The sequence below is a fragment of the Vicugna pacos genome, chromosome 15 (genome assembly GCF_048564905.1).
Source record: "Vicugna pacos chromosome 15, VicPac4, whole genome shotgun sequence".
In the NCBI taxonomy this organism is placed as follows: Eukaryota; Metazoa; Chordata; class Mammalia; order Artiodactyla; family Camelidae; genus Vicugna; species Vicugna pacos.
Window position 1 is genome coordinate 34,052,027 of NC_133001.1, and position 24,439 is coordinate 34,076,465.

At 36.6% G+C, this 24,439-nt stretch overlaps 2 protein-coding genes across 6 annotated transcripts in view; one reads left to right on the top strand and one right to left on the bottom strand.

Annotated features, from left to right (window-relative positions):
* SOS1 (SOS Ras/Rac guanine nucleotide exchange factor 1) overlaps positions 1–16,139 on the top strand; it is a 137,480-nt gene extending 121,341 nt beyond the window's left edge. For 3 of the 4 annotated variants that reach the window (XM_006211479.4, XM_072937877.1, XM_072937878.1), the window contains 6 exons: positions 862–1,034; positions 1,233–1,349; positions 2,591–2,855; positions 8,361–8,405; positions 10,139–10,257; positions 11,186–16,139. In XM_006211479.4, coding sequence (XP_006211541.1) covers positions 862–1,034; positions 1,233–1,349; positions 2,591–2,855; positions 8,361–8,405; positions 10,139–10,257; positions 11,186–11,677 — 1,211 coding nt within the window. In that variant the 3' untranslated portion in view covers positions 11,678–16,139. The remainder of the gene's footprint in view (positions 1–861; positions 1,035–1,232; positions 1,350–2,590; positions 2,856–8,360; positions 8,406–10,138; positions 10,258–11,185) is intronic. The other variant, XM_006211480.4, reaches the window with a different exon arrangement.
* A 4,972-nt stretch (positions 16,140–21,111) lies between these two features.
* The window catches only part of ARHGEF33 (Rho guanine nucleotide exchange factor 33), a 69,814-nt gene continuing 66,486 nt past the window's right edge, over positions 21,112–24,439 (bottom strand). The window contains exons 18-19 of one of the 2 annotated variants that reach the window (XM_031684997.2): positions 23,647–23,721; positions 21,112–22,595 (exon numbers count right to left, since the gene is read on the bottom strand). In XM_031684997.2, the coding sequence (XP_031540857.2) occupies positions 23,670–23,721 (52 nt within the window). In that variant the 3' untranslated portion in view covers positions 21,112–22,595; positions 23,647–23,669. The remainder of the gene's footprint in view (positions 22,596–23,646; positions 23,722–24,439) is intronic. The other variant, XM_031684996.2, reaches the window with a different exon arrangement.

Consider the following 24,439-nt stretch of genomic DNA (forward strand, 5'->3'; position numbering starts at 1 on the left):
CACTATATTTCTCACAGTAGAAGGCTATCCTCATTTTACGGATGAGAAAAACCAAGGCACAGAGAGGCTAAGCAAGTTGCACAAGATCACAAAAGTAGAAAGCAGCAGGGCTGACTCCAGAACCTTTATGCTAGAACAGAAAGCAACAAACGTGCTCCCGTCACCAGAGAGTTGTGTAAAGAACTGAAGTGCCTGTTATTCTGTTGATTCTCCTCCTCATCCAGTGCACAGCCTACAGTAGTGGGCAAACAGGAACCTCCCTTACCACGTTGCCATAATTGTAGAAGTGCTAAAGACCAGAATATACACAGGTTACGTGCAGTCCTGTGTTTGATAGGCTTGCGTATCCTTCCACGTGTCTATGAGGAAGCCTGTCCAAATGGTACTACCTCTGAATTACAAATCCTAACAACCTCTTGCAGGCCTCAAGAGCTGAATAAGCAGATAATAATCCTCTGAATTTAACATTTTCTTCACTTGGCAAAAATATGTGTTATTATTTGTGAGTAATAAAAATATGTGAATAATTATTTTTAAAGTTCCTTTAACAAAACCATGACTTATGGCAAATAACATACGATTTGAGGGGAGATGGAAAATTGGTTATTCCTCCTGATGGTAAACTTGGTCTCTCTTTTTCTTGGGTATCTATAAAACTTAAGTCACAGAAGAAGTTGATACTTATAAAAATCTTCCTCTTGTTGTTTACTTAGCTTGTTTTTCAGAGAACGAGAACCTGTACCTTAATTCTTTGGTGATGGTGATTGAGATGGTACAGTGTAATATGCCTGTAATTACTGAGAAAGAAAAAGCTAGCTTTTTCCTTCTTTATCCATAAAATAATTTCATTATATCTTCTAGGAATTTATCTAACTAATATCTTGAAAACAGAAGAAGGCAACCCTGAGGTCCTGAAAAGGCATGGAAAAGAGCTTATAAACTTTAGCAAAAGGAGGAAAGTGGCAGAAATAACAGGCGAGATCCAGCAGTACCAAAATCAGCCTTACTGTTTACGAGTAGAATCAGATATCAAAGTAAGTTGAATTACTTGAGGATACATACTTCTGATTAAGTTTATAACCACCTGATAAAAGGCAGATTTATTTCATAGAGGAGAAAAAGGGAAATAAAATAATTCCAATTTTCTTATGTTAAATGTTTCTTAAATTATTTTCATGAATCTCAAACTGAATTTAAAGTATTTAATAATCATTTCTTTGCATTTATTTTAGAAGTTCTTTGAAAACTTGAATCCAATGGGAAATAGCATGGAAAAAGAATTTACAGATTATCTTTTCAACAAATCCCTAGAAATAGAACCACGAAACCCTAAGCCTCTCCCGAGATTTGTAAGCATTCATATATTTTATTTCTTTTACATTTACATATTTTTTGCAGTTATTGTCTATATCTGGTGATTTCTAGTTTTATATAAAGGCATTCAGGGATGAAGTGCACATGTAATGGATAAAAACAGTGAATAACTGCTTAATAAATATGCTCAGGATTATTCCCTCTTGGTTCCAAGTAAATGAGCACTAATATTAATGTGAATAAATCCTGATATGATGATGAAGTTGGGCAAATATACATTTTTTTAGCCAAAAAGAAAAATACTATTCAAGATTTATTTTAAGGACAGGAAATTTGATTATACTAATTCACTTACAATAAATATATGTACTTATGACTTTTTTTTAAAGTAAAGACTAATGAGAATTTTTAACCATAAATCATTAGCCATAAAAATAACAGGTTTGGCTAAAGATACTTCTGGGAGGTGGAGGGGAATTGTTTCTTATTACTAGTCATTGCCTGGGCAAATTTATGTACAGTATCATCACCTCACTGTTCTGAATATAATCTCTCTTATTCATAAGAGAGTCAAAAATTAGGACGTAAACATAAATGGCTGTTAAGTAACCAAGATAAATCAAATAATGTCTATGAACTAAAGCTTATGAAATTACCTAACAAGAAAGTTTCTAAAGGCCTAAAGTAGTTTTTTAATAGATGGATTAAAAACAACAAATTGGAAATAGCTATATAGTCTGGCCCAGTGAGGCACACTGATATCACTGAGAAGTGATCACTCTGAGAAAAAATTCCGTAAAACTAACATGAACAGATGAAAACTCAAGAAATGTAATAATGCATTTGTAAATAGCTCAAATGATTCTGATGGTATCACTGTATTACAACATAGTAAGGTATCATAATTCATAACAGTGATCCTGGCTTTTCTATGAAGGTTAACATAGTCCATTTAAAAAGCCAGAGAAACATACAACATATATTAGAAAGATTTCTATCCAAAAGTATTAAAATAACAAATACTCTGATATTTGTAGGACTAAGAGTCAGTTATTTAAAGAAATTCATTCCTTAATAATTTAGATAGCCAAGGCTTTATGGAAATGGGATGTTAACGCTTTAACCTGGACGCTTTGATTTGAATCATTATATAACTTCTTTATTAGTGGTTTATGGTTTCCCTAGATACTAGTTCAGTTTTACCAGGCATATATAGAAGAACCTTCTTTTCCATTATGGTGTTGTAAGTACTGTGTTTCTTTTGATATGTCTACAGCCAAAAAAATATAGCTACCCCCTAAAATCTCCTGGTGTTCGTCCGTCAAACCCAAGACCAGGTACCATGAGACATCCCACACCTCTGCAGCAGGAGCCAAGGAAAATTAGTTATAGTAGGATCCCTGAAAGTGAAACAGAAAGTACAGCATCTGCACCAAATTCTCCAAGAACACCGTTAACACCTCCTCCTGCTTCTGGTGCTTCTAGTACCACAGATGTTTGCAGCGTATTTGATTCTGATCATTCAAGCCCTTTTCATTCAAGTAGGTGCTAAAATTTTAAGTGCTTTACAGTAATTGTTAGTGTTATATGTGCTAGAGGTAAAAAATAATTTGTATATATATATATTCTTATAAATTGGTAGACAAATCAAATACCATTTCAAAAGATATTATAAAAATATAAGACAAATTCTAAACTCCAGCAGCTTACAATTTTTTAAAAAATCTATGAAAATAGCCCTCTTTAAATGTATTATACTTTACTAAAAAGCCTGATGATGAAATTGATAGTTGAAACTTCATTTGAGCATTTGTTTTCAATTGGTGAATTTAAAATGCATCTCTCACTAACAGAGGAAACAACATTAACTCCTAAAATCTGCATGGAATGTCAGCCCGTTATTTTAAATGCTGCCTCCAAAATTATATATGACTACTGCTCGGTACATTGTTCCTTTCCCACCAAACTCTGTAGTTTTTAATTTTGCAATGTGTCAAATTGGAACGCCTACTTAACCCTTTCTCAGTCTACACCATCCAGCAGATGGTATATAGTGCCTGCTAATACACTGCCTATGCTGTCAAGCCCAGCCGTACGAATCTCTCAGACTGCATACTATTGCTCATCCCTTTCCTATCTCTAGATCAGTGCTGTCCAGTAGAAATAGAATGTGAGCCACATGTGTAACTTTAAATGTTCAATAGCCACATTAAAAGGAGCAAAAAGAATTAGGTGAAGTTAATTTTAATAATATATTTTATTTAACCCAGTATATGCAAAATGTTGTCATTTCAACATGAAATCAGTATAAAAAGTTACTGAGATATTTTACATTCTATTTTTTTTTTGTTTTAAATCTTCAAAATTCAGTTCATTTCAGCACATCTCAGTTCGGACTAGCCACATTCAAATGCTTAATAACCACATATGACTAATGGCTACCAAACTGTACAGCCCAGTCCTAGCCCTTTGAAGAGGATACCTTTTACATCTAGATCACCATGCTTCAATTAATTTTCTAATCAGTTTCATGTGGAGCTTTAAATCTCTACTGAGAACACTCTGTTTTTCATTTGTTCATTATTAAATCAAAACTTGAATCCAATCACCTTTAACCCTCTTAACAACCATTTCCACATGCTCTTCCCATTGGCTGTCTTAGCTCAGTGTACAGATCAAGTTCTACCCTGGTATTTGACATGATAGACTCCAATACTGACAGGCAGCATGACATTATTTTGGGGGAGGAGGTTGAGAAGCACTGACATAGGAGTTAGGAATCCTGGTTTGTCATATCAGTCTGCTAGTGAGTGCTCTTGAGTTTAGATAAAATACTTTTTCTGTGCCTTCTGAGGATCAAACTAGATTTTTTTAAGGCTTCTTCCAATTCAGAGAATCTAACTTTAGAAAAAATTATTCTTTGGAGGTATATTATTTTGAGATTTGGTCCAGAATCCTGTTAATTTATTCCTGTGTTATACATATATTTGTAGTTACCCAGCAGTTTATCTTATCTTTTTACCACCTAAAGTGTGTTTGCTTTAAGAATTACTATATCTCAGCTTTTGAGGATCATGGAGTCATGTTATGCATGTAGTAGGCTGTCAGATATTTTTTATAAGTTCAGCTAAACACCTGGTAAAAAAAAATCCCGTTTATTTTCCCCAATTTGCCAACATTCTAAATTAAGTAATATAATAAATCCAGCACTTTTTGCAGCATACCTGACCCAAAATCATTCTTTACTCTGACCCATTTAACTGTTTGCAGGGTTTTTTCCCTAGAGCACATGGCTATGGTCTGTATTATAAAGATTCCCATAAGTGAATTACTAAAATCACATGAAAGCCATCAATTGCAAATTCTGTTTCTCTTAGTTTAAGTAGCTGAAAATGGAAAAGGTGGAAAAACAGGAAATAAGCACATTATGTTCCCTATTCGTGCTAAATCTTCAAATGATTAGTTGAACAGGGAAAAAGGAATCATTTTGGAATGCAGTGCTCTGGATCAGTGTTTTGTCATATGTGGCAATGGAATAATATTAAATAGCCGGACAAGTAGAGAAACCGCTCTTTCGAGAGTTTGTTTTTGTAATCTCAGCCCTGAGGATTTTTCTTTCTTTGTGATAAAGAAAACCCCTATTACTATTCCCTTTGTTCTTAGTAAAAATTGAAAATAACTGATCTTGAAATTAAATAAGCCATCAAAATATAAAACCATCTGTATGCTCAGTTAGTCACTTAATTCAAGCTTATCAGCGGCCTGTGTATCTGCTTTTGACCACACTCTGCTTAACAGACCTCCTCATGTTGGGTGGGTAGTCACCAGTGTGCCCAACTTAGTACTCCTGGTGTTGCCACTAGAGTGAATACCTACTTCCTGGTTTCTTGGGGCAGGGTGGGGCTGGCAGGAAAGAGCTGCTGTGTCTACATTCTTAAGTCATCTGAACCTATTCCATTCAGTACAAAGTAGCAGAAAGTTCCATTGCTTAAGTTTTTCAAAAGGCAAAGTTTGACTAGAATTTTTGATCTGTTATAATAGTATTTTTTTGCTCCTTATAGTTTTTTTCCAAAATAATTTGCTTTAAAACCAAAAATTAATCTTTTCAGCCAGTATCTGTTGCACATCTCATTTCTTACTAAGCACTTACACATCTTCTCTGGTAAGGCTTGCAGTCTTACTGAGAGATGAAAAATAATCATAGTACAGAGAAAATCACAGTTAAATGCTTAACCATTATTAAATGCTATGGTTCTCTTTGTACTATGATTTTTTTTCATCTCAGTAAGATTGCAGGCTTCACCACAGAAGATGTGTAAGTGCTTATTAGCAAAATGCTCAGTGACTGGTGAAGAGATAAATGCTATAGAAGTTTACACAAAAATGACCACAGAATGGACAAGAATGGCCATGGAAAGCTTTATGGTGAAGACAGAGAAGGAAGGAAACTGGCCACCTGCTTAGTGCTGCTACATACACCCTCACAGTCAGAGCCCTGCTCCACACCTTGCCCTGGCCAGGTCCATCTCTGAAGTGATGGCGCCAGTGGCCTGGAAAAAAGGTGGCCCAGCTTGCTGCGTTGTATGTGCTGCTGCAAGGAGCGAGGAGGATGAAGTGCTCTTGGTACCTTCTTGTTTGAAGGTTGCCTGGTCATAAAAGGGAGCCGCAGGTCTGGCCTGGTCTGTGTGCTACAGATGAGCTTTAGCCCCATCCCTTAGTAGGGAAAGCTTTGACAAGAAAAAAATGTACTTCAGGCATTTCAAGCAGGAATGCAAGGCTTTTCTTCATAGAAGACTGTTGTAGGCGATTAGTTTCTGATCTCAAATACATTTGCATTTAACAGGCTTTTGTGAGTTTAAGAAGTTATCCATGATTTATATTTTTTTATAGGAAAATGCTTGTTCCTATTTCAAGAATGACTCAATTATAAATTGGAGATTATCTTCAACAGTGGTTTTAACCCTGACTGTACATTATAACCGCCTGGGGAACTTAAAAAAAAACTACCTATGTGCCCAGCCCATGCTTGAATTAGGCTGGCATTGGCACATGGGTATCAATATTTTTTAAAAGCTCCACAGGGGGATCTAATGTGTAGCTACAATGGACAACCACTGGTCTGTTGTCTGGGATTTGTACTTAACAAATTAATACTACTTTTTTGATTAATTTGATTTCACTCCTAAGTCATTACCAATAAATATGTTCAGTACCTAGCTGACAAGAATTCCTAGTATATATTTTTTTATGTATATGTGTGGGTATACTATATATATATATAGTAGAATTCCAAAAGAGTTTTTAATAGCATTTTCCAGGCAGTGAGACCAAGCAATTAGTTTAAAGTGGCAAATTTTAAAAGTGCCCCAAATTTACACATGAATCTAAGCCTGTGCTGTATATAAATATGATCAAAGCCGTCTACATCTGTGTGCACAACTATGTATGCATAGCTATAATCATTCTTTCTAAAAGCCTGCAGTTGGTAGCTGTCATGAGCTTTATGTTTAGGTTTTATTCCTATATTGTACTAAGTATACGACCACGTTCTTGAGGCTTATCTCTAGAAGACATGTTTATTCCCTTTCCAAGAAAAGTGGAAAACATATAGGTAGCAAACGCTAGAGCTCTTTAACCTTTAACCCCTGTTATGCTAATGAAGAGAATCTAGGTTTTAGTGAAGAGAATCTTTGACACAGCAACAGTGTCATTTAATATTAAAGTATAGAAATGAATTTTAATATTCTGAGAGGTAACTATTAGAATTAGCTAGATTGCTACCCTTAGTAACCATGGCCTCCAAATAAACATCAGTACATACGGAGAGGAGGTAATAGGATGGAATGTTTGAAATTGGGGCTGTCTAGGAAGTAAGACGACTGTATCTATATAAGCAGTCAAATTAATAGTCCTGCCAGCTGAACCTGGAATGTAAAGTTATCTTCATTCTGACCAAAGAAGCTGGAAAAAGCAATAGTCCTAATTATTTGAGTGATTACCTGTTGTGCAAAAACAAGAGAGAGGGGGTGGGTATTACCAGTGGTAGGGTGCATGCTTACCATGCACAAGGTCCTAGGTTCAATCCCCAGTACCTCCATTAAAAAATTTAAAAATATATAAATAAATAAATAAACTTAGTTACCTACCCACCCCAAAAAGAGAGAGAAACCTGAATTTTTAAAAATAATCTCAGTCTATTGTTATAGGTATTGTTTTAGTCTCTTGGCTATTATCTGTTCAGTATGTTGGTAATATGAGGCAGTGTAACCTAAATGACCATACTGATTCAGAACCAGTATAGACCATCTAGCCTTTGTCTCAGCTTTTCTGTTTTAATGCTTCTGGGGCCTTGGCTTTTATGATTTTTTATTTTCTCCTATAAGAATTAGTATTGTTGAAACTTGGACATTCTAAGTGTATTAGATGTTTCCTATATATAAAAGTGTCTAAGCACCAAATGTTTAATGATTTTCTTTTTTATGTGTTCAAAAATATAGAAGGAAAAAAGCTATATCACTTCCAGGCTTGTTTGGTAATATGCAAAGCTGTAGTTATTTAGTGATGAGAATATATGCCACAAAAACACTTTCAAAGATATATAATAATAGTAAGAAAGTCCCTTTTATTTTTCAGCTTTTATGACATTATTTACTACTTACTTCACAAGTTTGAATTTTCAAAGTAATCCTTAGTAAATGATATATTTCTTATCTATCCAACTGGATTCTTCACTCAGACTGGGTTTATACATTTTTTTGAAAGTCTTCCACTAATATAAGATAGTTTGCTTTTCTCATGGACACTTTTCATTTAATTATTAAGACATCAAATAGTGAATCTAAAAGGAATCTTCAAAATGCCCAATATGATATTAATACAGTTTAAATCTTTATTTTTCTCAAAAGTAGTAATGAGCTTTTACTAAACTGTTCTACCATTCTTTAAAAGTAGAATGACAAAAATAACATTTTAATCAAATTTTTACAGATGAGTTGAATATATCAATGAAAGAAAAAATATCTACTGTTTCTTGTTTCCTTTCACAGGCAGCGATACCGTCTTTATCCAAGTTACACTGCCCCATGGCCCAAGTTAGTATATTTGGTTTAAGACTCATAATTCTCGCTTTGGCTTTAAAAATTAAACCAAACGTAACCTTTCGTGCTAAAACTCTTCTTGGGTCTGGCAGCATTGGTACCTTGCTTTGCAGCATCTTAGAAGTGAGGCCTACACTTCTGCTATCTTTTGATCATAAGTGATTTGCTTATTAAACTTGTATACTTTTCATGCTTTTTGTAAACCTTTTTTTTCTCTTTTAAAAGAATATTATGATATGGGTGGCTTCCACATTTAACCCTTTCTCATTTCCAACTATAGAGTTCTAAACATTTTAATGCTCAACTTAAAAAAAAAAAAAAGCAAGAGCATGCATGCGCATATGAGAATGCTGGCAGCTATGTGCAGTGTCTAGATCACAAAATACACTTAGCCTGGGGACAGCATAGATTGTAGGCAAATTATTATTATTTGACTTTAGAAGAGTTATAATTGTAACTACCTAAATTGTATAGCCTAAATATTCATCACTGATAAGCAAAATAAAGTTCCAACATAGATATTTGCTTTTAATTTTAAAGTAAACTAACAATTCACTAAATTACTCCATAAATTTTAAGCTAAGAGACTGGTTTTTGCTGTCCTTCATACAAATGGTTTCACAATGTGCACAATGAAAATACTACTTATGAATTAAATTAATTTACATAGTCTTAAGAAAAAAGGTAGGTGATCAAAATGTTGCTCATTCAAATAATATCAGTACACAAAGTACTCTCAAAGTCCTATGTTGTTACATTAAATTGACAAAATAAAAACCATCAATGCTTAAAGGAAGAAAAGAACCTGTCAAATACAATTTTGAATGATTAAGTATTTTTTCATATCTTTTTATTGTGCTGATAAACTAGCTAACAGCTTACATAAATGTTTTTCAAGGTATAATTATTTATATGCCTATATTATGCCATTGTCATCATAAATGTCTGTAATGTAGGTTCTGATTAGAAGCTTTACTTACCTTTTTTATGCCAGTTCATCAACTTACTCCTAAATCAGGTTCACTAGATTCTAGTGTAACTCCTGTTTTTATTATCAGCACTGCCTCAGTCATCTTAAATATCTCCATCACAATTAAAAATTTTGAATTAGGAAATGTTGAACCTGATTTTGCTTACCTGGCAAGGAGAGCTGATAACCTAAGCAAAATGAGGAGAGACACCCTCCCTCCCTCAGACACTAGATTCTCCCCCTGGCATCCTTTGAAAGGATTGCTAGGAGAGACATTGAGGAGAGTGCGTAAGATCAGAAGGTACTCCCAAGGACTATCCAGTAAAGGAAAGAAATTCTGTACTAATAAAGTCAGAAGAAAAAGAAGAGCCCATTATAAAAACTTACCAAAAATGACCATTCCAAAGGTTTTTAACAGGTTGCTGTCTCTCCCAGAAATCTGAGACTCAGACCCAAATAAAAAAATTCCAATAATAGATTAACAATGGGAATGTTATTTTGTTCAAGAAGCAGAATAACAGAATATCTTAGGCAGCTTTTTTTTTTCTGAAAATTCTGCTAAGAAATTTCTGCATGCTTTTTATAGCAGTTTGCTTTAATAAAGGAAATACTTTTGGATATTGATTTATTGAACTGCTTTTGATACTTTTATACATTTCTTTGAATAAAGATAAGCAGTTTCCAACTAAGTCTTTTGAGGACTGATAGATGAAATAAAATTCCTGTGAACTTTTCAAAAAAATTTAACATCCTACAGGATCTGCTTCAGTATCATCTATAAGTTTAACTAAAGGCACTGACGAAGTGCCTGTCCCCCCTCCTGTTCCTCCACGAAGACGACCAGAATCTGCCCCAGCGGAATCTTCGCCATCTAAGGTAAAGTAGAAAACCTTGTTACCTGGAAACTTGGAATCATTACTGTTACATTATGATAAGTTGCTTGTGTCTAGTTTAGTTCTAACTGGATTAGGTTAACACTCAAGAGTATATGGGCATAGTAGAGTTTAAACAAGGATTAAATATGGATTTGCTATGGAGCAATGTTTATTTCCTTTCTTCTGAAAGCATTTTTTGGTAGATTTTCAAAACCCTTATAAATCTAAATTATGAGTACTGTCAGGGAAAAAACAAATTTAACTTATAATGTATGAGTAATGTAGTCTCAAGCAGTTCTTTAAAAACATAAAACAGACAGCGAGAGAGAAGGAAAGAGGTCCAAAGCTTTATATGAAAGCACATTTTAAGTGAAACTGTATCTTAGTGCTACACATTACCTGTCTGGGCCCTTAATAGTGAATCTGACATGCTTTTATATGGGATTTGCATGTAAATTCTGGGTTGGAAGAGACCTTAATAGCTATTTCTTCTACTTGTTTGAATTTTTTTATTTGCCAACTGTTAACGTGATTCAGTGGTCTAAGAGTGTCCAGAGGCAGAGAGCACCTGGGCAAGTCAAGACACTCTTTGCAGAATATCATGAAATGTTAATATAGTTAAGTTTAAAATTGTAAGACTGACAGGTAAGGCATGTTAAGTTAGAAATAATCTTATCTTAGATTGAGTGATAGGTGAGCAATAGCAAATAACAGAATTTTGAGAAAAATAAAGTAAAAACAACATTGAGGGGAAAATAATTTTTAAATGAATGAACTACCATAACTTCCAATTTAAAACATACAGCACGACTCCCTGATCCACACAGGGTTCTGCGAATAGCGTGTTTGAAAACCCCACCTTAATTGTTCATATTGTCATGGTACTACATAAATTATTAATAAATGTCTTTTTTTTTCATTTATGTTAGATTATGTCTAAGCATTTGGACAGCCCCCCAGCAATTCCTCCTAGGCAACCCACATCAAAAGTGTATTCACCACGATACTCAGTATCAGATCGGACTTCTATATCAGACCCTCCTGAAAGCCCACCCTCACTACCGCCACGGGAACCCGTGAGGACACCTGATGTTTTCTCAAGCTCACCACTACATCTCCAGCCTCCCCCCTTGGGCAAAAAAAGTGACCATAGTAATGCCTTCTTCCCAAACAGCCCTTCCCCCTTCACACCACCTCCTCCTCAAACACCTTCTCCTCACGGCACGAGAAGGCATCTGCCATCACCACCACTGACACAAGAAGTGGACCTGCATTCCATTGCTGGGCCGCCTGTTCCTCCACGACAGAGCACTTCTCAACATATCCCTAAACTCCCGCCAAAAACGTACAAAAGGGAGCACACACACCCATCCATGCACAGAGATGGACCACCACTGCTGGAGAATGCCCATTCCTCCTGAGTTCCTCTGTCCCGGGATGTACATTTTCCTAGCCCTAAATCCATTGCTGGCAATGGATGCACTGAACGTGCCAGCACTGAGGAGTTAAAGTGAGAACTCCAAACACTAACGACTCTACTTCAAGATGCAGTGTAAGACAATGAATTTTAACCTAGACCTAATTATAAAATGAAACTGGTGTTCATTTAGAATATGGAAAGACTGATCTAGAGGAAGTGGACAACTGATTGCACCTGAAAATCAAGTTAAAGGGACTTCCTCCAGCCAATAGGCAGGAGTCTTCTTTTTGTGAAGTGATCTTTATCATTAAAGGGATGGGAAACACAGTCTAGTGCCCAGCAGGCCCACTTGATGACAGTTTTTGTAATTCAGAATATTATGCACTTTTTAAAAAGAAATCTTAAACAGGGATCTTCATATCCTCCTTTGTTTTCCTTTGCTTTTACTCGTCCTACTTTAGAGTATTTTCTTAAAAATCGTTCAGAGGACTGTGAGGAAAGGCTGTGGTACCTGACCTTGTTGGAATCAAGGCCCAGCACTGTACTGCAGTCCTGTTTACAGATTATTACAGTGAATTGAATGGGTACCGAGGCTTCACCAAAGAGGTACTTTTTTCCCCTTTTTTTCCTTTTCTTTAAGAATAATTATACCAACTTTATGAGCATTCCCCTACCTACCCTCCGTAAACAAACAAAACGTGGTGGTGTTGCCTTTAAACGAGAAGTTTTGTGTCATTAATATGACAGAAGAACTTTTTTAAAAATGTAATTGTCGAGTATACGATTCACATTTAGGAGACTGTTAATCTATGCTAGAGTGTCCCCCCCCCCACTTCTCCCACAGAAGTTTACTGGTAATCCATGTCATGGCTTGTAGCTGTCCCTCTAACCATACTATGGAAATGCAGTCACCCAGTGTGAAAGGAGCACTTGCTGGGCATCACTGATACCGTTCATGTTTTACTAATAGTTGAGTGATCATCATATCTAGAATTACCTTGCATTGCCTAAATCATGTGTATATAGTGAATGTTATATAATATACCTGGCAGGTCTGTTTTAATTTAATTGAATAAAGATACAAGTACTTTGTTTGGCTGGCATATATTAAATTATTATATGGAGAAAACGGTCGATTCTTATTTCTTTCAGTTGAAACGCACACACACACAAACACTAAGCATAAAAGCACGTATTGTGGTGCGCCTTGGTTTCTAGTTCTGGATATATGTATCCATCTTAAAGAATGATCTAAAGCTGCAGTTTGGCATGTAGGAAAATACTTAGTTAGAATAGGATGGGTCTCTTTTAAGCAGAGCTTTGTAAGGTTTTAATTTCCTAGGCAACATGTATACAGTTTGTTAAAGTTTATATTAAACATTCTACCTTGCTTGAGGTCTTTGCTCTATCAGAACTATTCGTAATAGAACATCTACCTACATCATTAATATCATAATATGGATTATTCATTAAGCCTGTGTACTGATCTTCTGAGTCTAACAAATACTGTGACTGAAATGCATGCAATTTGTTGAAGAGAAAAAGTGTTATTAATCTCTACTCTAGTATCTGTGAAGTGTGCAGTATTCCATCCTTAGAGAGTCATCAGTTCATCGGTATCTGCATGCGTCCTCTGAATAATGAAGCAACATTCAGCAATTCTGTTAACCATGCCATTAGAGACATTTTTAGAAGTGCTGCATCGTGGTGGAAACTTAGTACTTCAGTATTTCCTGTGATATTTATTAGAGCATTAAATGTACATCACAATAGTACAAATATATAGTCCTTTAAGACCGGATTGGTGGTTGCATCATCATTAAGCAATCTGTCTTATCATATCCTTTCTTATCTGTTAGAGTTGAATCTTTTTTCAGTATCTGTACCATTCCTATTATGGTGGCCATTTTTCTCTTTGTAAAATGTCTCCTTTTAAGAGTCTTTCAAAAAATTAATTTCACATCCACTCTTGTATGCAAAGTGTCCATAAGACCATTCATTCAACAAGTAATTATCTAAGCCTTCTTAACTAGTGCTGCTACAATTAATCATAATACACATTCCAGAATTTCCGTGACTTTCTACTAGAGCAGCCTCATTGTCCCTAGGATCTCTCTTTCTGTGTCTTATGCACACTTCTCTTTTTAATTACCCCGCCCCTACTCCAAATGAGAACCAGAGAAAAGTCACATTGGAGTCCATTCAGTATCTGGCCAGTGTGTTAGCCTTCAATAAAGTAATGACCTCTTTTGAACCTGCATGATTGTGTAGAGGAAAAACTCAGATTTGAAGTTCTAATCATATTTCTCCCAAAGGGAAGCATTCTTCTCCCCTGGTGGTTCTCGGAGACCGCTTCACTGTGCATCAGCTTTATATGCATTGGGGATAGAGGATATTTTTGTTCTGAAGTATAACATTTGGGTAAAAATACATTCTGCAGTGGTAACTGATTAGAAAAATTCCAGTTGGACGCCCTTAAATGAAGGTGAGAAAACCATCTCTTGCCTTCTTCACAGGTGAAATATTAACTAGCTGACAAATTTATTCTTTGTAGTAACTAAAATATACTTAATCTAGGGACAAGAAGTTGCTGAGAAGATAAATGCATCACCATAAAATTCTGCTTTTGAATTCAGGACATTACAAGGTAGTCAATGAGCATGACTTTTTTTCTAAACTATGTTCCAAAATATGGAATATTTCTTTTAGAAATGGAAATGCTCTTAGATGTTTCATTATCTTTGGATCACAAAATGAAACTATTTCAAGGTTGAATTTACCTAAGTGGGCTGATAACCAATATAATAGAAAGGGAGGCTTTTCACATCTAAGCACTTTTAAAAACAAGAACAAATAAGTATGTTTCTACATTTATTGAAAGACAGGTTATTTACTCTTCCCAGACCTCCAAATGTATTCTGAGACTACAGATTATCAGGAAATACACAAATATTAAAAGTTTGCTTAATTAAAGTTTGTTGGGTATCAAATTATGTGTTTAGTAGGTTACTGTGCTCTAACAACTCAAGGATGTTTTAATGGATCTGAATTTAGCAAAGAGCATACCATGCTAATTATACTACAATTAACAGAAAAGTGTAGGGAACAGGTACTACAGTTGGAGGCTCTATCATGGTTCTAAATTCCTTAATGTGTTTTTTCATGAATCAAAAATTACGCAAACCGAAAATTAGTTGGTATTTATGATCACAATCTTGTCTTAGTCCTCAAATTGAATTCATTTTAGCCACGTACTTCATTGTCTTTTAATGATGGCTTAAATTCAGAGTTTTAAGTGGCTCAGCAAAACAAACAATGGAAATGAAGGGAGGGGTGTCCCAGTTTATTAGTGTTGTAAATATTGAGGAAAACCATTTTTTCCTCCAGATTTAGAAAGAAAAATTTAACCATTTATTTCTCAGTATTCTGCTGCTATAGGTAGGTTCACTTATTCTTTTAACCTATATTGTATGTTTTTACAAGTGTAGGTCCTGTTGTGTTGCACATTAATCTTTACCAGTAAAATAAACATCGCAAGGTTAGTATCAGTTTGGCTGAAAGAATTATGCAGTAAAATTACTTACAGGGAAAGTGATGACTTAGTTTATTTATTCAATATTTTTCTTTTGAAACATCTCATTACTGTTTAAATCATTTCATAATCCCTTATACATGAGCCAATAAAATATTTTGAGCTCTAGTTAAGAAAAGCATGAAGTCTATAAGATAAATCTAAACAAAAGCATTTGTAACTTGTTTTGTAAGTTTCATGCCTTATTTTCCATTTTTGACACCATAAAGTGCATTTTCTGTCGACTGTGAGCAAATTTCCCTTTTGCCTTTAATGAAAATAGTGCATTAAGTAGCCAATTGCTGCAAAATTATTAAACAAGTTAGCTAAAGGTGGATCACATTGGACTACCAGTCAAAGGAACAAGATGCGTAACAGATGGAAGTCACACGTGGTGTGGCTTTAGGGAGAGTGCACCTGTGCCAGATGCATGCCACTTTCAGTAGCTGCCAAACGTGCCTTTAATTAAGAACATCTCTAATTTTTTTCTTCAGATCAAGTCAGCATTTGGGGGCGGGATTAGGGCAGGGGACTTGGGGTGCAAATATCTGGTGAAACCCACCAGAGAAGAAGCCTTTGTTTGTCAAAGTGACATGTATAACTTTAGTTGAAATGTGTTTGTGTATATATATGTTTATTTGCCTTTGTTTAGTAGCACAGTTATTTGCTAAAATAATTGTCAAAAAATTGCTCTGTCAGTCTTATTTTGATGTAGAAACAAAGTGCGGTCTATACATCTAATATGGCCTTTGTACCTAACCATGTTCGTAGGTAATCTTTGTACTCTGTGTGCAGCAGTATTTGGTTTGCATTTAAAGTGAAAATAATGGCTGTTATTTTTCTGGCATTACTAAGATAAACCGAAAGTAATAAAGAAAAATGCCTTACATAGCCCGCAAGTGTATTATTTTTGCATGTATTTATTTTAGAGGGCAATATTTTAATGTCATTAGTGATTCTCATTTTAGCTCATGCTTTCCATGTAGAAATAGTTTGCTCTTAATCATCATCTCGCTTTAGAGGCACTTTTTCCTGTATCACATTATTATAAAAGAAGTTCAGTATTTCCTTGTGCATCAAGTCCTGTGGTTGTAGTGAGTGGGAGGCCCTTGGGTTGAAAATTAGTACTTTGGTGACCTTGGGTGTCACCTGGATGAAGGTGCAGAGGGCTGAGGCATTTGTATTCCATAAAAGAACTCGTAAGATACCACAGTTCCTTGACAGGCAATTTTGCTGAGACCTGCTGGAACATGGCAGCCTGACATTTAGCAGTTCTTTCTAGGGTTGGCATGAAAAGATACAGCTTACAGTTGCACATTGTAAAGAATTATGCAGATATGAGGGCATTCATGGTAAACTAGAATGTGAAAACTGATGAAGCCTTAAAGATCTAATACTCTTACTTAAGAACTGAAGCAAGTGAGGTCTTGAAGCAGAGAGATGACTTAGCTAACATCGTGTGACAGTGATTGAGACCACTGACTCAGCTTTGACTCCAGGTATTTGGAGGACTGCTTTCAGGAATAGCCAAAATTCACTGGAGTTTTTTTTACTCCTAGTTTAAAGACACAAAATCAATGGTTTGTACAAATTCCATTTGTAGGTCACTGTGAAATCCAAGCATGTATTATTGAGTATATTCTAGGGAATCAATTTAATAGCTACAGGAAAATTAGGTTAATATTGATTACTCAAACCTAATTCCATATTTGCTCTTGAAACATGACTTCTTTTGAATTTTAACCAGGTGGTTTGCTTTTTTTACTTATTTTAATCTTGAGCTCATCACAGATTCAGATTCAGGCTTAAGTCATTAGGATACAGCCCACAGCCGAGCTTACCTCTTTGCAGATCAATGCACATGGCAAGAAGGGCTTTGATAGAATACAGTTCCAAAATAGTTCATGGCCATTCTGCTATCTTAGGGCTTTTGATTCTCAATGGAAGCAAGAAGAAAACTACAGCCCATTTTTACAAGCTGGTTCCTCACCTTCAGGACTCATTGAGAAAAGGAAAAATCATTGAGGTGAAAATACAGCAAGCAGTTGCTTTATATTCATACCTGTGTTCACATTCTGGTTCCATTAGTTATTAAATGTATGACTTTGGAGAAGTTATGTAAATAATCTGAATCTCTGTTTCTCAGCAGTACATGAGGTTTATAGATCTACTGTTTGAGACTATTGTGAGGTTTAAAGGTTGTATGTGTAATGCCCAATGCCTTGCCAGAGGAAGTGCTTAACAGTAAACCACCGTTAGGAAGGATATGTTTGCCTGCTTTTAGATATCTTTTAAGAGGTTGATGGTTCATCCTAAAGTTCCCATAATTTGATTCTTTACCATACTGCTTCCTTTGATGTTTACTGTCACTTAAATTGGTTTTGAGTGACTTTAGTTATAAGCATTTGATAAGGGCCCATGTGACTATTCAACATTCAACAAATATTTATTATTCCACGTACAGTTTTGATGTTAGAAATATAGCAATGAACAAAATAGACAAAAATCCATATCACCATGGGATTAATTTAGTGAGGAAATGTAGACAATAAATAATAAAGAACAAATGGGTATATGTTAGAATGTTGTAACTGCTATGAACAAAAAAGGTGACTGGGAGTGTAGGGGCAGGGGAGGTAAAATCTAATGGTCAGCCTCAGATAAGGTGATAGGAGTAGAGACTTGAAGAAAGTGCAGGAATGAGACATGCAAGTATCTAGGAAAAGAATATGCCAAGTCACAGGGAACAGCCAATTAAAAAGTCCAGAGGCAGGAGCATACTTAATTTATCTGAGGAATAGCGAAGCTACTTGTGTCTGGAGAGGAATGAATGGGTGTGGGCAAAACAGGAAATGCCATCAGAGGTTTAATCGGGTTCAGATCACGACTATCTGGAATATATAATCAGTTGTACCAGTTTATTATAAAGAACATTGATCATGTAAATTTTTAATCAAAATCTTACTGTATATGATAGAAAAGGTCACAGATAATAAATTAAATAACTCAAAAAAGATTCATTTAGGTTTTGATGAACTGTCAGTTTTCTGCATCTCAAGGTAAGTAGGATCAATTCTTTATTCTGTCCTAAAATTCAATGTATGTATAGAATCTGAGTCCTGATGTTTACATACTAAATCACTTAATGTATCAGTTGATCTGAGAGGTAATGGCTCTACAAATTCAGGGGGCCAAAAAAAATCACCTGAGTGCATTTAAAATGCAGGTTCCTGGGCCCCACTCTTAAATATTCCAATAAAGTGGGGCTGAAATAGTACCCAGGAATCTGCATTTTACAAGTGCCCTCATGGAGAAGATAATATGTTAGTAAAGACTTGAAGGAGGTGAGAGACTGACATGAGGTTCTACAGAAACACTGTCCCTGAGCAAGAGACTTTCTAATTTTATGCCCCAGAGTAAACTATTTGTCATATGATAAAATAACCCACTGCATGGAACCCCAGAGTATTGCTCCATAAATCCCTGGTTCTCCCAGGTTCTAATCCTGGAATCAGAGAAGCAGGACAACCCTTGCTTGGGGTTGTATACAGACCCCACGGGGATACAGAAGGGACCTGTTGCCACTCCCAGCTTGTGCAAAAATATCCATGTCAACTTTTGGTGGAGAGCTGCTTATCAACCCAAACATTTGAGGTGCTATCTATGGTCTCCCATGAAAACTCTGCTTCTCCAGAGGACTGGAGGCAACAGATTTCAGCAGTTTCCAAGCTCTTTCCCACCATGACTTCATTCCTAGTGCAGGAACATACATTTAATATCATTAATATCATTAAAGATCTTATCTCTGTCAATTTACAGTACTACCTAGAAAGATTATGAAATGAGCTGGAACAACATAGAAAGGAGTAGCAAACTTTTTTCTTTTTCATAGATGCTTTCTAATGCTAGATGCTGTGGAAGTGGCAGTGGCGCCTTTAACTGCTTCTGAAGACAACTGTATTTTATTTCCTTTGTGATTGACATTTTTCTTTTAAAAAAATGAAATGCAGGAAGGTAAAGTGACAATCCTGAATCTCTTTGTCAAATTATGAGTAGAAATTAATTCCTGTAGCCTCGCTCTATGAGAGCATCACCATTAACATTGGCATCAACCATCTACTGAGCACCTACTATGTACTCTCAATCTAGAGGTGAAAAGAACTTTGAAAGATATGGTATAGCTCCTGCCCTTGCGGAGACTTACGTTCTTGGGAAGACAAGACACAGCAAAAGATAGACAAGTTTCACAAAGGATGAGGACGCTTAAACTGGGTCTTGAAGATCAGCAGAGAGGAAGGAGGCTAGAGAAAAGGCATGAAGCAAGTGAGCCCAAGCAAGGTGCATGGCTTTCCAGGAAAGAATAGAAGCCCAGCTTCTTTCAGGTACAGTAGTTCACCAGAATTGCAAAGAGGGAGATGGTAACCAGGGAGAAAACTTGGAACCATACTGAACAAAGAGACACAGCCTTGAATGTCAAGTCAAGGAGTTTGGAATTTGACTGTAGACAAATAAGAACAGTCAAAGAGTTTCACACAAAGCAGTGTTTGGGAATATTCACATGTTAGAGATACATGGGATTGATGGGAGCAGAGAATACATGCGCGCAGTTAGAAAGCTACCGGAAAAAATCCAGATATCAGGTGATAGAGACCCAGAGAGTAGCAGCATCAATTATGACTAGTCTTATAAGCTAATTTCATAAAAATAACTTAATTGAGTTGTGCTACAGGCATTGCATCAAGATATTTCAAAGGATGTTATCCAAATGAAAATTTGGGAGGTATGTGATAGTTCTGAAAGCTTCCTCAGTAATTGATCATTTTTATGATAAACAATATGAAGGGAAAAGAAATTTTGTTTTTTATATTTTATTTAAAAGGTTGTGTCTCTTGTTCACTTTACATGTCCAGTCACTTTCAAGCACTGCCCCTCAAAACTTTTCTGGCCTCATAATAGAAATCTAATTTCAAAGGAATTCATTAATTTCAGGAAAATGAAAAGCTTGGCTTCAACTTAAATATTGGAAACTCCAAAAAGTTGGCAGTGATCCTTTAAGTGTTCCAGACATCTATTGTTCAGGATGCTAATAGATGGGTTCCTAATTAGTCATGAGATAGTGGGAAGAAAACTTGTAACACTTAGAAGTTAAACTTCCCCAATTTTAGCAAACAAGAACAGCCATTTCTCCATTACTGCAGGAACAGCCTCTGGAGAAGTCAGCTGGAGAACCAAGATTCTGAAGGAATAGTAACCCGTCCCCCTACTTATGGATAACTACCTAAAAATAGAGACAAATTGTTTAAAGCTAATTTTTTTTACTGTTACCATCTTGACGTTTGGGGTATGTTAAGGATGTGGACCTATATCTATGTGGAAATGGAGCACATTTTATTGACCCATAGCCAGTCAAGCTTCGTTGCAATGATTCCTCTGCCTGAGCTGTAAGAACTTAGTTTTTTTTTTTTTACAACTTACTGCTGGAAAACAGAATAAGGTACTGCTAGCCCTAAGTTCTCAATCTGACTTGGCGTTTTTTAACACTGTGTGTGAGCCTAAGTACTGATGTTGTTTCCACCTCCTTTACAGACTGAAGAAAGTCTTTGAAGAGGATGTGGCTAAATCAGTGCTTTTTTCCCCCCAGTCCATCTGGTCATGAGTGTTTGTGACACTCGGGGTCTGTAGTGGATCTCTGAATCCTGAGTACTCAATAAAACATACCCTCTGGACTTGTTCCCGTCTGCAGCACAACCTATGGGAGGGAAAAGGCTTCTCTGGCCTCCCGGTTTCTAGGGAAACCACGGCTCCCTGTCCTGATTTTCATAACCATAGAACAAGAGGAATACTACTCTTAAGGTTCTCTTCCTGTTTGGAGATCAGTATGTCTTTAAGCTTTGAACCTTCTGTGTCATGGTTTAAGCACAAATTTTCCACAACTCAGATTTGCAACATGTAAAATACAATTCTGCCAACTGATCCTTTGTCTTAAGGGATGTTAGGCACTGCCTTGGGGGTTTTGGAAGACAGGTCAAAACAGAACTGGCCCCAACATAGTGTATTATTAGTCTAAGGACACTGGGATGAATTAATAAACTAAATGCCTACCTAGGAAGCATAAAATTCACATCCACGTTAAATATGAACATGCTCAATATCATACTGGGGGAATGACTTCAAGGTGGAAGTTTTTGTTCTTACAAACATTTATTTTCCTCCAAATGTATGATGTTTTTCTGTAATACTGTGAAAAGTCTTCGTTTCCCCTTTCCCAAGTGTTGAGGTTCAAAAAGCCAGCTCTCAACCATAGACTAATCTTCATCTCTTCAATGTCTTGTATGTTGATTTGGTTTCATATGTAAGTATTTATATTAGTTTCCCTCAGGGATTTATACATCAATATATATATATATATATATATATATATATATATATGTATATATATTCCTACACAGATATATACAAGCTTTTTATCCTCATCTTACCACTTGACAATACAACTTTAAGTATGTTTTACACAGCTGTTCCTTGGTCAAGGTCATTTGCAAGAGCAAGTCGGTTTCTGAAGAAATCTTGTTTGGTGGGTGAAGGATCCATTGAGGGGTTCTCATTAGTTTTTTCCCTGTATTCTGATCCACTGGACCTAAAATCTCAGCACACAGATAAAGTACAGGTTGATTTGGTTTTAATTGTTTTCAAATATTTTATCTATCCAAATTGTCTTGTATTTGTAAAACAGTTGCTTTCTAGATCTGGAATAATTTTTACTTCCCCTGAATTTCATGACTCAGGACATGTGTATCTAAGATTTGTATGAATATAAAAAGATTACCTTTGTGATACATTATGGGGACAATGGTGACAACTGTGTATGTCAGTGTAAGAAACAGTGTAATAACACTCTAAAAGGGGTATAAAGGCTTAGAAAATTCAAGAAATCCTATTTTTGATTTGATGAAGTAACTACTCTGCAAGTTACCAAGGCCCTTAAATTTTTAAGGGATGGAATTCATTGTTCTCAACCAAAGTTATCAAGGGCCCTTACTTAATTTGGGCATTACATTACAAACTCTTGCTTTTGCTTGTTTTCATTTTTAAATGAAAAATTTATTGAAGCCAACCACACATATATGCCACATTTGGTAGAATGCAGAAATTAGTACAGTAATCAGATTTAAGGGTATTCTATGATCTCAACCACCACAAAGGAGACCAAGCCCAAACAAGAGTCAACAACGTAAACAGTCCACTTGAGTCCCCAGTCCAGGGTGCATTCTTCCTTTCTCTCGGTTAAGCCAGGTGGGTAATCCATTCCAGCTCTGCACCTTCTCCAGTTTGTTCATGTCAGAAGTCCCTAGAGGGAGGAGGCTTTCTGGAAACAACCTCTGACAGGCTAGGCTGGGGCCCTTTGGCTAGCTTTAACTCTGAGCTAGAATGGGTAAAACGAGCCCAGGGACTGAGAACCAACGTCAAGAGACCTCATGCGAGGTGTGTGAAAGGGACGCTAGACACGAAGTTCTCTGTCCAGAGCTCCTGCACACTGAACAAGTGCCCTGCGTGCAGAGGCAGAGGCGGGCAGGCCTCCACCATCCACAACAGAAGGGTAGGTTCTTGCACTGTCATGGATGTGCTGGGGGAGTCCTCACTGCTGGTAGTAGGTAGGTTAATTATGACTCTACCATTTACTGGATTAACTGGGCAGAATTCAAACACCCCCTTTACATTATTCCAGGAAAGAAGCTGGATCCACACAAGGACTAAAATTCCTGAGGTCTGGAAACCTGGTGACTGATGTGCTTTCCGCCTTGATATTTGGTATCACAGATGGAGCCATAGCTGCCTACTATGCTTTCTACTTGTGGTCAGTAAGGAGAACTTTTCTCTGCATCGCGGTGCACAGAGGAAAACCTGTTCTCTCCTCAACCCCAGTACATCTGAGTATTTATCAAATAAGATGAAGCTGGGTGGGGTGAAAGTCCTCTTCCTTTGCAGAAGCCCCCTGGGAACTCCCCCTTGTAGCAGCCTCCACAGGCCCCACCCTAAAGCTCCAGGCCTTCTCTCAGAACTCCCAGCTACTTCCAGTTCAAATCAGCCCTGGTTAGTACCCCTGTGCCCAAAATGTTAGGAAGATAGATTTTTGACCATTTCATTCTTTCTCCGTATCTTCTGTCATCCAGAAGACTAGGAATGCCTATAGTTTTGGGGGCAGAAAGCAGGAAGCAAGATTTGAATCTGGCTGGTGTTGCTTCTAAATTGTTTCCCCACGTGACAGTTTCTCGTCAGAAAGTCATTCGTCACAACTTAAAATCTTTACCTTACATTTCCCCTCTTAGCTATGTCTGATCTCTCCAAAACCCAACATGTCATACTTTGATGGTTCCAACATGCAACTGTTTCATGTTTACCTGCAAATGGGAAAGCTTTGATGTCACCACCAGCCCCAAGGACCACAGAAATCTTCACCAGTTGCGTTCCCATTTCTGAAACAAATGCCAAAATCGCCCTGTCTAGTTTTCAAAGTCCACAAACTCAGCTTAGTTTTTTCTTTTTTAACTGCTCTTCTCACAAACCACCTTCTCTGCACCTGCAGGTGTGTGAATGGCTTCACATTTCTTGATATTAACTAACTAATAATTAACTAATGGCTAACTTGCTAATCATTTTTTAACTCCAGCATTCTCCTGTAGCCATGACTAAAAGCTCATTTTCATCCCTTTAAAGATATTTTTAACTGACCTCTTTCTAATGCTTACATGGTACAAGGCCACCTCAACTCTTGGACTCTTCCAAAGGTGTGGCTGTAAGGCTCTGAAGTAATGCATACCTAAATTACTGGGGAATGACCTGCGGAATCTAGCAGGAAGAGGTAATGTACTTGCTTTTATCCCCTTTCTCTACAAAACAGAAATGGCTTTTGAGTTCTTGGAGCCATCTTGGCTGACTGCAGGGCAGACCTGAGCCAGACGTAAAGGGCCAAGCAGGCAAACACTTGCTGGGTAAGAGTATGATGCTGCCAGTATGTTCTGACACAGGACCTTCCGGGAGTTTGATGCAGAGAGAACAGACCTGTTGCTAATTTTCCTCCCACTTGACTGACAGGGACAAAGAAAATAACAAGTTGGGTAGGTAATACGAGTATAGATTTGCTACAATAAAGCCTTAGAGTTTGTCTGGAGCTGGGGGAGCGGGGAGGGCTGG